The following is a 16,322-nucleotide window of genomic DNA, read 5'->3' as shown; positions in this document are numbered from 1 at the left end:
CCAAAAAAGCGCTTGGGTTTTTCAGGGAGCCGAACTCCCGTGAAATCCCGGGGTTGCCCATCAGTGCCAACTGGAATCAGGTGGGCAGCAAGGGGAAAGTGGTTGGTGTTGGTGATGGTATCATGTTCTGTGTGCCTACACAGGTCCAGGACCAAGAGGTTCCCACCAAGGGAAGCAGAAGAGCACCTTTTGCTCTGCTATTTGCCAGGAGCAGCTCTCAAGCTTTCACATCACTGTTGAGAGAATAGAAAGAATATGTGGGATGGCCCACAAGCTCTCATGCTGCATTGGAGACAAAACTGCTATTTGTCTGTAGACACATCCACTATTACTCTTCAGCTGACATTCTTGATTTGTGGCCCTTAATATCTCCAAAGTAATGCTCCTGCTAATTGTAGTCATGCTATTGATTTTCATAGAGGCATTTTACTCCGTATGAATCCACTGCATTCAAACCAATTAATCATGCATCACTAACTTAACTGCAGTGATGGTTTTAATGTGAATATTCAAGTAGTGCTGCTCTTCAGGGTTTGTCAACAGCTTCCATCTGAAGACAATTTCAAAGCCTTAAGAAACTGCTTAATATAGTTATTGGATGTTCACCAGTTCATAAGACCCTGCCCCAGCTGCCTCATATATTTTATGCAGAACAAAATCTTCTAATTAAGTAGATGAAAGAAAAGAATTAACATACCACCTAGGGGATTGAACATACATGATTATTAAGCATTATAAAAAAAAAGAAAAAGGAATACCCAGCTCAAAAAAAGGGATTAAAATCAAGCTAAGTGGGGGAGAAAGCCTACTTTACACTGCAATGGGGAAACAAAAGATGAGAAGTTCAAGCAAGCTGTTTTCCACAACTGACACTGGAGTGATTTGCTGGAGTTAAGGCATTTTGGGGATTTTGGAAACAGCAGTGTGTGTGCTCTATGAGTTCCTCAGCCCATTTCTGTTTCCCCCTCTTTGAGGACTTGGCCTGGGAGGTTCTCTAGGACATCCTGCATGACTTACTGCAGTGCAATAGTCCTTCCCTCCTGCCCTCTCTGACCCTGCCCAGGCCTCATGGGATCTCAGGGCATGTGACCTACCACAACTTTTCCCTTCTTACTGTTAATTCTGGTATGGGCTGAGCTTTTGAGAAACCTCAGAGCTTCTCTATGTCTACAGACTTCAGATGCTTCAGCAATGAAGCTCTCTGCTGCACCAGTGATAGCCAAGTCATCATCATGCCCACCCACCTATTTCTCCCAGGGCATTTGAACTGGCAGAGAAAAGAAGGATGATGGATAGAGCCAGAGTAGTCATTGCATCCAACCACTCTGAACAGAGACACAATTACAGAAGTGCTGAATAGGGACTGTGGGAAAGAAGTATTTGCATTCCAGGTACAACATGACAAACTTTATGATATAAATAACAGGGCTACCTGGGGATGATCCATCCCACCTTCTCTGACATCCTTTTGTCTGCCTGCAGAAATAGTCCACTAGGATATTTTTGAACTTATTCTGAAGAAAATGTAAGTTTTTGACTGTATGAAGAAAAGTGTTTGGCCAACAGTGGACAGTGGATAATAGTCACATTAAGAGTTTGCACTTCCATATAGAAATTCAAACACATGAGGGAATAATTTGTCACTTCAATATCAGCAGCATAATTGAATATGAGTTATTCCTAACCATGGAATGCACTCATTTAATTACACATCTGTGGAATACAGACCTCAAACACACTAACATAAGAGAGGAGAGGGGTAGGGTGTGCATTTCAGACTATATGAGACCAATCTGATTCATATGCAAAGCCCTGGAATAATTTTTGAAGAAGAAATAATGGAATGTGTGAAGATAGATGGAAAATTAATGCAGCATACCTGTCAGATGAGCTTCTTATCTTTCTTGGAAATCGTAATTGATATTTTTAACCGTTCTCATTACACATTACTAAGATCAAACTCTCATTCATCTAGATGTCTGTAAAACATCTGCTATAGAGCCACACAGGAAATTATTTTGAGAAGAATGAGTATGAGCCATGCAGCGTGACTAAGGATGTTTGAAGGGAGAATTTCAGTAGGATGGGCAGTGTGAAGCTGGAAGGGGATGGCAAGATTCTTGGGGACTGGATCTAGTTTAGTGGTATTGCTATTATCAGTGTAACAAGTGGATGAGAGCTAATAAGATTTGCAGAGCACACAGTCCTCGATGTGGAGGAGGCAGGCATATACATAGAGAGACTGCACCAAGTACAGGAAGATTTGGAAAGGAGGAGAGCTGTAACATCCAAGGCCATGCACTTCAGCAATAACAATAAAAGTGCTATAAGGCTGGGAGTTACTTAGTTGGCAAAAAATAAGTCACAAAAGTAATGTGTGCCTATGTGTGCATGTTTACTTCACAGAATCATAGAATGGCTGAGATGGGAAGGGACCTCTGAAGGTTCAATCCCTGCTCAAAGTAGGACACCTTTAGCCAGTGTCCACCCAGTGCCCTTAGGGTACTCATGGACAAATGTAAATATTCACTCACGCAAATGTATTTGCTCTTAGCCTTGCAGCCAAGGAAGGCAAGTGAAATGTTATGACTGAGAACACTGACTGTCACTGGGGTTGCCAACTACCTATGTGAAAGTTGAATTTTAACCAGACCAGACACAAAGGAGAGGACTTTTAGGACGAGCAGAGCTATTGGCTGCACTTAGCAAAGAGGACTAGGACAGCTGGTTTTGCTGAGCTGAGCCAAGCCCTCAGGAATGATGAGGCTCCTCTACATCAAGGAAAAATTATTCCAGATAAAATTCAAAAACAGTAAAACAGAAGAATAGCATAAACTAGTCATGAAAAAGAAAAAGAGACACTGGAAGTCAGGAAGTGGTTTTTGACCACTGAAGTCAGCAAAAACCACAAAGTGAGATCAAGACAGTCTCAGATGGGATTTGTGATCCAGTGTGCTGGAGGATAACAATGTGCAGAAGTCCTGTCTGGGTTTATACACACAGGAGTGTCACAGGCTTAGCAGATGCAGTAGATATAAATGTTAGGCAGATCTAGATTTTGATGTTTGGGTGAAGGGTGCTTGATTCCATGTTGGCACCAAAACTGACTTCAAGTGGGCCCTGTTCCACTGTGAATATCTTGTGTACCTCTATTATCCGCAAACCACAAATGTATTAAAATACATTAGAGGAAGAAGCCCTTCATCTGAGCTTTCTAACAGAACCTTTAAATGAGTTTTCTTTAGTTCTATTCTTCCCCATTTAAAACAAATAAATAATCTGTATATCAAGTATTTCTATTTATTTCATGGTGCATCAGTAAAATAGTTACGCGTCTCTTGCAGGCACACTTTCTGCATGATGTCTAAAAGTGAATTAGATAAATAAGAACAGTTGTACTTACTATTTAATAATTACATGGAAGAAAAATCCTGAGACCTCAATAGGAAACATTACACAAAAACACAGAGAGATAAAGGCAATGTAAATATTGCTCTACTGCAAAGGATTCTATGGATCTTCCTCAACATAAATGTTAGAAAGTAATTATAAGAACCTACCCAGCTCTCAGTCTATGCGGATAATAATACAACACCCCTGTTGTGCTTGAAGAATGTTGTATCCGTAATCTTATGGTTGTGAGCTATAAATACCATGCACTTACATCCAGTATTGTTGATAGCATTTATCTTGATACTGTAAACTCTTCTTTTGGGCCATCTTTCTTAGATAGAAGGAGGTGAGAAGCACATCTGTGTGTGAACAATGAAGTGCTGCCCACCACCACTGATTTTGTCTAACCCTCTAAAACCTTTTGCTCCTACAGTGAACATTTGACCTAATCATGCTATTGATTATATTTTATTGTGATTTACTATAAATCTAGGTCTACTTCAGCAGGAGCAGTGAAAATATTCCAAGTTTACTTCCAGATATGAGAATAGAACCAGAACTATTTACAATAGAAAAGAAATAAATGTAGGTTATTTTCTGTTGATCAGTTAACCATAAATGGACAGTAACTATATTGTTCTATAATTATGCAACATTGCAGTGATTTCAGTAGACCAGTTTCAATTGTAGGAATTGTGACAGAGAGCTGGTGACAAGTCACTTCTTCCATGGTCTGACCAGACACAAGACAAAGCAATAACCTTCTGCAGTTACAGTATAAAACCACGCTTTCTAAACTCAGATGGAGGCTCTATGAAGCCTATTTGCCAATAGTAGCCTAAGAGCTTCCATGCAACAATTCATTTCTTCTTAAAGGGAAAATGATTTTTATGAAAATATTGAGACAGCCAAAGTTTTTTACAAGAGAAAACCCTTTTCACTTGAAGGAGGAACAACACTTTGATATATGTATGGAAGACACTGAGATATATCTTTAGTATTTTCTCAGCCTGAGTAGAGATGCTGACTCACTGGAGCATCTCCTGAGAGATAGCTTCTGGCTTCTTTACAGCAAGTAGCGGTGTTATGCTCTGAAGTGTTATTACAATTACAGCACTGAAGGCATGTCATGATAACAAGAGCTAAGGTTTTGTATGTATTTATGAAATTCTACTTATCTCAGTGGGTAGTAACATATCCTCGGGTGCAGAAGAAAGTGTCTTCAATGCATTAATATTGATAGCATTATTTGTGTCTTAGAATTATGAATGTGGGATGTTAAAAAAAATTCTTAGTTCTTAAGAAGTTCTATGTTGCTTCAAAGATAATCCTCCAGGGATAAATCCTCCTGTCAGCCTCAAAGAGCTTCACAGAGTGCATAAACATAACAGCAGGAGGCTGAAGGGAGAGTGTTGAGGATGTTGCATTTTGTCTTTGCAAATATGATTCCCGTCTAAACTCTAGTTGGTTTATTCAGACTTGGCATTTTGTTTCAAAGGATGGAAGAACTCAGTCTAAGGCTCTGTTCTGCCTGGTTTGGTGCACGAAATAGGATTGCAGGTGACACATAAGAAAGGAGTCAAAAGAAATTGCCTGCACTTTTTTGTCTTCTTTTTTGTCCTAAAAGACAACTCAGAAGCATTTGAGCTGGGGAACACTAAAAGCCTAAAGCCAAAATGGCCTTCTCACAGGCCAACTCTCATCTGAAAATATCACTGCTAATTCTTCTCTGTACTTCCCTGCTGTACTGTTGTTCAAGCTTTGCTTTAGAGTCACTGGAGAGAGGCAGCATGACTGTCTAAATTTGGACTACTTAAAATTTCTCAGGATGTAAAAAGAAAAGGAGAAAACTGTGCCCATTAATTGCTGTTTGTTTGGGTTTTTTTTCCATGTTCTGTCCAATCTGAGATTCACAACACAGTGAATGTCTATTATGCACTACTGCACACTAACATGAGATTCAGAAATCAGCTCTTGTGTAGCCCCCAGGATGCTCACTTAGGGGTGTCTTGAGGTTGACCGTGGGAGGGGCAATCTCACTCCATTGGAATGCTCACTACTGCTTTTGGGCAATGTCTGGGATCAAAGGGCTGAAACTTATTTTGGAAAATCTGAAGAGCAGAATATACTAACTCATGTCAATCTGAGGACCAACACGGGCAGGAAAGTAGGAGAGAAAGAAAGCATTTCTGCACAGAAAGGGAAAGAATTAAATGTGAAGGGAATGCTGTCTTGAAAAAAGGCTAAGAGAAAAAAATAAACCAGGTTTATAAGAAGAGGTTTAGAAACATCAGGTTGAAAATAAACAAGCATATCTAGAAACATAAATAACATTTAAACAGGAAGAAAATCACTACAAGGGAGGGAGTGAAATTATTACAACAAACAACCCAGTTTTATTGGAAGCTGTTTATAGAGAGGATCTTAAAATTCTGGGCTCGTTTTTCACACAGTGTGATTGCAAAGTACAAAGCATCATGCCTCCATCAGCACTCACCATCTCTGGCTGGATGCCTTCATTCCACTGAGGTGGCCAGTCCAGATGGACAACAACAGAGAGAACCTCCCCAGAGTCTTGTCCTGGAGAAGAAACTCAGAGCAGGAGGTGCCATCAGTTCCCCCATCCACCTGGACCAGGAGTAGACGTACAGAGCTGTTGCTGCCAGCAGCACTGGGCAGACATGGAGGGACCACAAAAATGGTCCTGTATATGGGGCTGCATGGCAGCAGCACAGCTGCATACAAAGCGAGAGCACTCCTATCTCCCCACAAAGGTCTGCATGCAGAGCACATGCACCTACACAGGAGGCATGGAGGGTATAGCCCACATGGTCTGGGAGGGAGATTGCTCCATTTTGGGATCAGAGGTGTGCATTGTGGGTGGTTATAAACATTTTGCAAATGTTCAGCACTGTAGTTTATCTGATGTGTCGCTGATTTCAGATCTGAAAATGTACAGTTCATTGATTACAGGTTAAATACATGCTGCCAATAAATCAATAAATTGCTTTTATCCCATAGGGATTTAAACCACGTGAGCAGACTAGTTTTTCCTTGCAGTACGACTGCATGTTCCCGTTCATTTGAAGAGTTGGATTAGATAACCTGTAAAGGTGCCTTTCAACTAAAATAATTGTATGATTCTCTGTGCTAGTGATGCCATATGAAACTAAGACTGTGCTACCCTTAGCAGCAGCAGTAGCCGTGACACCTGAGACACTGTCTTCCACGAGTAATTTTAGGATATAGCCTATTTTTCAGTGTTCTTCTGACTGTGACCACCAGAGCAGTAGCTAGTAGCTCCAGTTGCACAGAGACATTGTTTCCCTTTGCAGTTGCTTGTAATGGTTACGTGGTACTGGATTATTTCAGATAAAAGTTTCAGTAGTGAGTAAATGAACTTGTGATTCTTAATGACAGCTGTGAGAGCTGTTGTCTTTGCTGCTGTCACTGCGCTGCTGGACCATGACTGAAGAAACAACCACAAGCGGATCAGCTGGAGGAATGGAGTGAAATGTAGAGTAACCCAGGCTACGTGCATACTGAAAAGGCACCCTAAACACATCCAGGCCAGTCATCACTCTGATGGCTGCTGGACAGATTGCACTGAAATCCAAATCAGGGCATCACCTAGGTAATGAAATTATAATTTTCATACTAAAAAATATAGGAGAGCAGTGGCTGTTTATATTGTGCAGCACTGCTGGAGTGCTGGAGTGCTGCTGGCCAGACATCAGCATGTGCTCTGTACTGCAGATCTGCTCCAGTGATATGCTGCAGTGCAAAAGAACGTTAGGTTTCCAAAAGGTCAGTTTCAGAACAGGTTTCATAAAAAGAACCTGGACCCCAGTAGCTGGTGAGAAAAGCCTTCATTATAGATGCATTTTAAATAAATAGGCAGGTGTGTACGAGCAGGTGAGCACACGTCTGTCCCGGTGGAGCACTGCACGCGGTCTGCACCTGGAGCCAAAGGACGCTGGTATGATGCTGGTGGATATTTCCACTGCATTAAAAGAGAGAAAAGAGCTGGGTGACTGCTGGCTGCAGAAAGAGGAAAATGATGGATTTCAGAGGCTGGCTCTGACTTTACTGGAATAAAACTTTATCTTTTGAAAATATTGTTAATTGCAATTAACCCAGACTACGCTAGTTTGGTATTCTTGAAGTTGAAACACACCCACTGTTTGAGCAGTGACCCCAGCTATCCCCATCCCCACACTGACCCGCTTCTTTGGGCCAGAAGCAGCCCATCTCCTCTGGACACGGCAGCTGGAAAACTGATAGCCCTGGGCTGATTAATAACTGATTTTTCCGTCGATCAAAACGCCCGTCCTGAGTTGACCTGATTGCAGCCAGTGACGTGACACCTTACAGCGGATCACATCGGCTCCAAAAACTCCTTGCTTTCCACAATTCCCTTGCCTTTTGCACAACCGGGCAGGGCCGCGCTGGGTAGGGCCGTGCCGGGTAGGGGCGGTGTCCGCCCGCCAGGCGGCGCTGCGGCCCCTCATGGCGCCGGCCCTCCGGGCTCCGCGTCCCCAGGGCGGCAGAGGCGGCCGGTCGCTCCGCAAGATGCGGTTTGCGTCAGTCCCAGCTCGCTCCGCTAAAATGATGTCAATGCGCGCAATTAACGCGCTCCCCGTGAGTTCCGCAGTTAGCTTAAAGCGTGCCAGTTTTGTTTTGGGCTATTTTATGTGCGCCTCACTGCTGCACCTGCCAAGTGGGGACTCCCATCTGCCCACCAGCTGGCGGGGTGCTCTGCTGTGCCCAGCTCTGGGAGCCCAGAGAGGCTGCCCCTCTGCTGACAGGCTGAAGTGCTCTTCACCAAGTGCTGGCAGGATGGGCAGTGAGCGAGTGCAGCCGTCTGCAGTGGACCGTTCCAGGAGGGGAATGCTGGACCGAGTCCCATCCTTCTTCAGTACCAGCCCTTAGACTTACTCAGGTGTCCAGGATTTATACAAAAACCAGAAATGCTGCTGCAAGGACCAGTCGGCTTCACAATGTCAGACACGCTTCATTTCTCACCTGATTCTGTGTGGCTTTATCCAGCTGCCTGTGGCTCTTATGATACCGCTTGCCAATAACTTACTGAGCTCCTTATCACCCAGATGTCTCTGCTGATGGTTTCTGTAACCAGCCCTGCAGCTCTCACAACCGGTCAGAAGAAGGCTGTTCTGCCTCCTGTGCGGCAAGGCTATCACTCCAGCCACACTTCAGCTTACCAGCCTTGCTGTGCTGCTTATGATTTTTCAACAAATGAACATGACTGCCCTTAGTTCTTACAGATAAACAGCTTCTGTGTGTAACGTGTCAAATGGAAATGTGCCCGGCGATGTAAAATCAAGGTCTTGATGCTCGTTCACATTAGAGACCTTTACCTAACTCTGGCAAATTGCATTACATTTATATCCAATTTAATGCTTCCATAAAATGCCAGTCCAGGCTGTAAATAAGGAGTTGACCCTCAATCATCTTTATTGACTTAATGCTAAAGCCTGACCGCACTGTCAGGGTTACTGCACTTCTGCGCGATGAGAGGAGCACATGGACCAGCACTCGCTCACTCTGACCCAGCTGTGCACTTGTCCCAGCATTTTCTAATGCAGAACCAAGATTTATTTCCATCATCTTCCACTGAGACAGGACAGAGGTGCTGCACCTGAAGGCTGCTGTCCCTGTGTTGGAGTGGAAATGGGAGTCCTAACAGGCTTTTCTCCCCACCTGCCCTGGCTTAGCTTCATTCTCCTTTTCAGTGGATACGAACCTGACTTATGTCATCATTGATGAAATAAGAATCACGCCTGTTGCTTATGCCCTAAATTCCTATTACCAGTAACAACCCTTGCAGAGATATCCCTGATTCTGTGTTCAGAAAATTTCCTTTGTTCCCCCTTAATACACCCTTAGTAATAGCTAAATAGCGGACTTGAAAGGCAATAAATACATCTGCATTTCTAAGCATGGCTGATGCTTGCTTTCTTTGAAATTACTTACATGTGGCACCTACTTTCCTCAGTCATTAATTCCTCTTTTGCCGAGACTGTCACCATTATTTTTATGCTTTGTCCTTGGTGTTTGCTTACATTGTCCCCGTTTTCCATGTCAGAGAGCGCAAGGTGCTGTACCCCATTAAGGATGACTAATACATGGACAGAGAGGAAAAAAAGAGATTAAACCGGAAAGAAATACATACTAAAAACATCGCCTAGTACTTAACAGAAAGCCCCACTGCTCATATGAAAGCAATCTTGTGAGAGGAGACTCTGGCTATTAGAAAGTGAATGCACATGACTGGGGTGGAAATACAATTAAACCACCAGAGTAAAATAACAGAAAATGCAGTAGCGAGGTTAATAATAAACTCCAGTCATGAAAGCACGAAGTGTAGAAAGGAAATTGCACTGCCAGTCATCGTCTCTTTATTAGGGAACTCATTAAAACCAGAGCTGTGCAACTTCTTGCAATGGAAAATGCAGATGGGTCTGTCCTGCAGAGACAGCACCTCTCCCTGTGCTCAGGAAAGCACTGGGCACAGCAAAGGGGAGATCATTGTGGGTGCTAATGTCATATTGTCATTAATTAGTTTATGAGCATTCTGTGCATGTGCATCACAAGCACAGCTTATTGCACAGTACTACTCCCTTGGCTTTCCTTTATCTCTCTCTGCCTCGCATACCTTGCAATTTAAAGTCCCATATTTCAATTCCATGACAGAGCAATCTGATGCAGAATTTTCTCTCCTCACTGCTTCAGTCATCCTGGCTCATTTTATTCCTGCTTTGCCAGTTCTTTGCTCTTTCCATGTTGACTGTCCCCCCAGTTCCATGTGTCATACTCCCAAATTCCCTCTTCAGATTCCTTTTCCCCACTCTCCTCTCTTGCCTCTGCCTTCCCTTAGGAGCAAACACGTTACCCCCTGCTTGCAGCTGGCCTCTGGGGTATCAGCAGATGGGGATGAGAAAAGGCCAGAGAAATAAGGAGAGTGGTGTAGTGAAGGAAGGAGACCAGACAGGAGACGATGACATGCTCCTGTGTACAATTTTTGCCCAATAAAAGGATAATAACAGCGGAAAAAGAAATCTGATGAATGCAACATATTTACAAAAACATTTCAGATCTGGGTCTTATTCAAAGTGAAAGCTCTGTCAATACAATTTGCTGAGACTCGAAGACCTTTAAATAATTAGAATAACTTTTCTGCATCTAATTTGAAAAGTGCAAGGGTTGCCAAAACATACATTGTTTCATTGTATTCCTCTGTGGGTATGTGAGAAGCACAGACTCAATGTGCATTCATATTTGGATCTTGCTGTCTTTAGACTGTGCTCTCCAGCTAAGGAGAAGGTGGAAACACAACTGGTGACCCTGAGAGCCCATTGAAAACCTTATCCCACACTGCTACCAGAGCCTGTGTGTTCAAAAAAGAGTAGGGGGGCCCTAACTTTCTGTGAAATTGTATATTCAAATGCTTATGAGAGCAGAACTGTTGAGTGTATCACAACACCTTGCTTCCATGATAGGGTTCTGCTGAGGGAGGGGTGAGGGTGAGGGGCAGCTTTGTTTCCAGGAGCCTTTCCCTTTGCTCTCCTGGTAGAGTGGGGCTGGTTCTTCCTCCGGGCTTCCCCCCTCCCTGTGCCCTGAGGGATCCCTGGAGGGCTGCTTCACTTTCCCTTGCCTATTGATGCCTATATTCCTACAAACTGTTTTCTCTACCACTGCTATGGGATTTCACACTCTGAGTTTTCCCACTAAGCCATTCAAGGCTGCAGTGACCCTCAGTACGAAGTTGCCAGAAGCAGATGATTTGTGTGAGGTAACCTGAGTAAAAGGAAGTGTGATTAACACTGTAAGTAATCACTACACCATTCATGGTATCACTGGTGTCAAAGAGTGTCTGGTGTCTGCAGATCACCAAAGGACTGGGTGATAGGCTTTGCTGAGTCCCCACAGCATCCTGGGGCCATCAGGCTGCATGGGGGCCCTGGTGCCTATGGTGACACTGACAAATGTTGTCGTAAGCCCTTCCTCTGGGTTTGGTCTGAGGTCAAGGAGAGCCTGCCAAGTGCAGCACTCAGCATACAGAAATGTTTCCCAAACTGCAGTGTTTGCAGGATGGTGCTGCAGTGGAAAAGGGAGGTGTGGGGATAGGATCAAGCCGTAAAGCTGGGCTTAGGAAAATCAAACCGCTCCTAATCTCTGATATGCACAGTGGGTGGTGAGAGGAGAAGAACCACCAGTGTGCTTTTCTTCTGAGTGTATGGCTGTTGAGCCACTGAGTTTAAATCTCCTGCAGTTAAGCTTAAGCTTGAGGAGAAACACTTGAAAAAATGTAAACAAGAAGTGACAGAACCCAGACCTTAAACACCTACTCTGATAGCCTAAGAGAAAGCTTTTAATAGCTGGGAAAATAATCTTCTGACTGAAAATAAGCCATAGGGGAAAAAAGCATAAGCAGCAGCTGAATATTTGCTGAGATTCAGGGGAGGCAAGAGGGTTTCCTCTTGGGATCAGGATGGGATCCAGAAATCACTGCTGAGAACAATAACCCTCAAACCTCCTCCCTGAGTTGCGCAGGCATTTTGCAGTCCCTGAAGGCTGCCAGCATCCCCCTCCCATCGTGGTTCTCACTTGGTGGCCTTCTCAGCTGCAAAATTTAAACTACTCAACTACAAATTGGTTTACAAACGGCGGCTGGCACCTTGTGTTTTAGCTGGAGTCACTGGTGATGTGTCCAGGCTTCCTGGAAATGCATTCAGAAAGGCTTGTATTGATTTAGACCTCCAAGCTGATCCATTATTCCCAGTGAAAACCTCCAGGGGCTGAGATTTGTTTCTTCAGCTGATGATTGTGGCAAACAACCCCCAGCCCCAATCAGACAAGGCACTTGACAAAACCAGTTTGGGGGAGATAGAGACATTTCATTTGACATAGAAAATAGTGTAAGAGAATTCTATTATCCTGGGTGTTCAATTTGTCTTTCCTCCTCCCAGCTTCACTTTCCCTCTTGACACTGCTCTGGTAGAGGCTGAGCCAAGCAGTTGACCCCCACACTGCACTCAGTCAAGCTGCGAGTTACGCTAACCCCAGCCTTGTGATAAGGTTGGAACCCACCTGCACTGCAGGATTGGGACATTATTAAGGAGCCCTTTATCAGTAACCCTGCACAGTGTTACATGTAGGGTGCTGCCAGGATGGCAGCCCTGCCAAGGAGAGGGCTGTGCCAGCCAATGCAGGAGGCTGAGATTAAAAAAGGAGGACTAGCCTTTTCTTTGCAAGAATGGCAGGAGCTGTTCTGCTAAGGCACAGCTGCATTTTAAACTTGGGGTTAATAAAATTCTGCTGTCCTTTTATGCTATGCATTAAGGAGAGGAACTGAGCCACAACTCTGCTTTGAACAGGTTTGGTAATGAGACCTCATGCACACAGCACTGGGGTATGGCCACTTAAATCCAAGAGAGCAAAGGGAGTATCTGCTGAGCTGGGAAGGTTGTCACACTAATGCCTCCCAGCTGAGAGAACAGGGTGAGATGGACATTGGTGGGCAAGGGGAAATGCAAAGCAGGCAGAGGAGAGCCCACATCTATTTCTTGTTGACTGTGTTTCTTCTTTTCTTCTGTCTCCAACACCCCCTCCCCAGCCCTCTGCAAAACTCTGTGTTTTTTCCTTTGACTGTTTTTTTTCTGTGTTTGGAAAGTGTTGCTCGTTGAGGGGATGCAGATAACCAGTTGAACTGCCTAGGTTTAGGGGCTGGACAAGACTGTTCACGTTTCTCAGGGGGCAGAGGTTTAATTAATTCTAATTCAGTGTAAATTCTGCAACAACTGCCAGAAAAGTAACAGCACCCCCTGTACTCGATGTACAATGTACATCATCTTTTTTTTTTTTTTTTTTTTTTAATCTAGGAGATTGGACAATCATGACTGTTGTCTGATCTTATTTAATATTTAACGTGTTCTTTGTATCACTTCAGTGTCTGCTTATTTTTTGTAATTTCGTTTTGTTTTCTCCCTGCTGGAATGTTAAGAAATCAGGAGAGCAAGTTTTATTTCCAAAAAGCTATAAGCAGTTGAATAAAAGGTTTTAATAAAGAAAATGCCTGTTTTATTGCATTGCTGTGTATAGCAGCAATATCAAGAAGGTAGAAAAAGCATGCAGCTCCCTATAGAGGAGAAGAGATCTGTTTATCACCAAAAAAATCCTGTTTAGCATTGAAGGAAGCATTTTAGTTTTCTGTAAGAGCTTAAAACCCCCCAGTGCTTCCTTTATTCCTCCACTGCTGTCCCACAGCCACTTATTGTCTCTGTTTGAAATTAGATTATGAATTCTCTGCGACTGCAGCTTCTCTGTAGTGTGAGCAGTGCTGTGAGCCCTTCATCCCGGTACCTTCTGTGTCATTATCCGTCCCTGCAAAGAGGCAGTGCTCAGATAAGGATGGATGCCTTTTATTTACACTGCACTCGTATGAATTACACAAAATGAGTGTCCTTCTGAAAGCTTTGGGCAAACAGTAGCTGATGCTCTGACCCTGTTAAAGTCAGTGGTGAAGCTACTGCCCACTGCCAAACAGCAAAATATCCATTTTGAAATTCTAATGCCTCTCAGCATCTAACCTGACACTGTGGACATGTGAGTCTGCTTTGATGAGAGGAGCCTGTGTGTGAGTGAAAGCAGCACTTCCAGGATTTCAGATGTTTTGCACCTGTCGCAGAAAAACACTGAGATAACAAGGAGGAGCTGCATTTTTAAAAATTCCTGCATTAAACACAAATAAATGTCTAAGCATAAATTTGACATCAGTCACAGAAAGCTGGAAGAACAAGATGAATGCTAAAGTAATTAGAATGAGCATTGCTAAGAGGTGCATCTGAATACAGATATTAACTAGCTTACAGATATTAACTAAGTATTTTTACCTTATGTTCTGCTCATGCAACTTTCATTCATGCCCACTGTAAATATAGGTACAGGTGAAGATAATGAATCATGAGTGAGGAAAAAAGGCTCGAGAATCCAGCTCTTAAAACAGTATATAATGTAATCCCTTAAAAGGCTGTGAGTAAGAGAAATGGTTCAGACTTTACAATAAACAGTGAACTATGAATTGCTTGTTGTTTTTGGAGTGACTTTGGTGACATCTCTACATTTTAATATATTTACAATATTTTTGTCACATGGAGATGAGGGTGGAATTTGAAATCCCTGTGCTATGCTTGATCTCTAGGTGTTTGCATATTGCACTGTACATGAGGCTGTCTGAAAAAATCTACCAAAATGTGCCCAGCATGATTGAGCTTTCTTTTGTCTTTTATTCATTAAAAAAAAAAAAAAAAAGAAAAAGAAAAAGAAAGTTGGTTTTGACCATACAATTAATTTCAAAAAAAGCACAGGAGCAGAAGACAGACTATCTAGACTGGCTAGTGGTATTCATGTCAGCTGGCTTTGAGGAAGTTTATCCATGAGTAAATTAGGACATGAACACCTTCTGAATGGTTAACAATCATTTCTGAAAAATTGCACATGGATGGGGAATCCCAAAGAACTTGGAAAAATGCATATAAAATCTATTTTAAGAGTAAGATTAGGAAGAAACCTGTGGGACATAAAAGATGAATGAGTTCTTCTTTGGTACCTGGAAATACTATCACCAGGGTTATTTCATAAACACCAGAACAGACGAAATGTTCTGTTAAGATCATATTGCTTGATGCTGTTCTAAACAAAACTCTTTACCATGGTTAAAAAACTAGCAAAAATTAGAGCAATCATAAAATTAGTTTGAGTTGGAAGGGACCCTAGAAATCATCTAGTTCCAAATCCCCTTCTGTGAGCAAGGACACCACAGACAAGACCAGGTTGCTCAAAGCCCCATCCAGACCCAACACATCCAAGGAGGTCACCCACACCTCTCTGAGCAACCTGTACCAGTGTCTCACCACTCTCATAGTGAAGAATGTCTTCCTCATGTCTAGTCTAAATCTACCCTCTTCCAGTTCATAGCCACTTCCCCTTCTCCTGTCATTACATGCCCTTATAAGAAGTCCCTCCCCAGCTTTCCTGTAGGTCCCCTTCAGGTATAGGAAGGCTGCTCTCAAGCCATTCTCCACCCAGCCTGTATTTGTATTTGGAATTGCCCCAGTCTAGGTGCAGGATCTTGCACTTGGCTTTGTTGAACTTCATGAGGTTGGTATGGGTCCACCTCTCAAGCCAGTCCAAGTCTCTCTGGATGGCATCCTTTACATCTAGAAAGAAAGTGTTTCTACTGACCAAACTGCAGCTTGTAACAATCTCAAGTGATGTTTTCATAAGTAAGTTGAATGAAAATAAACTAAAAAACAGTAATGTCCAACCAATTAATATCCAGTGTTTGGGCTTATCATTCAGTGGGTTCCTTAACTGAGATGACACGAGTGGTGGGGCTCTGTAGAAACTTGTCCTGATGTGTTTGCCTTTCTGCTGCTAGAGACAAGCATCCAGATGGTTACAGTGGAGTGCAACTGAAAGTAGAAAATGCAGTGCTGTTGCAAAATATTCAAGTGCCCTTGTGGGACACATTAACAGGTATGAAACATAGGAAGCACTTATTTTACTCAGCTTGGCATTACTGACCTCATCCGGAATACTGAGTCCATCTTGAAGCTGGATGTTTTTAGAAAAATGTAACTGAGTCATGCTACTCGGAGGTGAGCAATGTGGACGGTAAGAAATGTGGCTTGAATGGTTGGAAATAGCTGAGTCTGTCTTTTCTTGCAAGAAGACAAGGAGGATGATGTGAGATTTGCATGATAATATATGTCCCCTTTCTCCAAAATTAATAGGAAAATAAGTAATCTTGGTTGCTCAGAAGAAAGGTAATTTAGATTAGATATAAAGGAAGAAAGAATTGAAAGGACAACAGGGCATTACTCCAGAGGCTGCTGGCATTCTTTACA

General features: G+C 43.0%; 1 protein-coding gene across 1 annotated transcript in view; it reads left to right on the top strand.

The window, feature by feature from the left end:
* Nucleotides 1-7,965: 7,965 nt before the first annotated feature.
* Nucleotides 7,966-16,322, top strand: part of B3GAT2 (beta-1,3-glucuronyltransferase 2) — a 41,074-nt gene continuing 32,717 nt past the window's right edge. The window contains exon 1 of the mRNA XM_042824530.1: nt 7,966-8,034. Within this exon, the coding sequence (XP_042680464.1) occupies nt 7,966-8,034 (69 nt within the window). The remainder of the gene's footprint in view (nt 8,035-16,322) is intronic.

Source organism: Centrocercus urophasianus, unplaced genomic scaffold (assembly GCF_019232065.1).
Source record: "Centrocercus urophasianus isolate 14NV4802_14NV808 unplaced genomic scaffold, USGS_Curo_1.0 seq_10, whole genome shotgun sequence".
NCBI classification, from domain to species: domain Eukaryota; kingdom Metazoa; phylum Chordata; class Aves; order Galliformes; family Phasianidae; genus Centrocercus; species Centrocercus urophasianus.
This window is presented reverse-complemented; position numbering and strand designations above follow the sequence as displayed.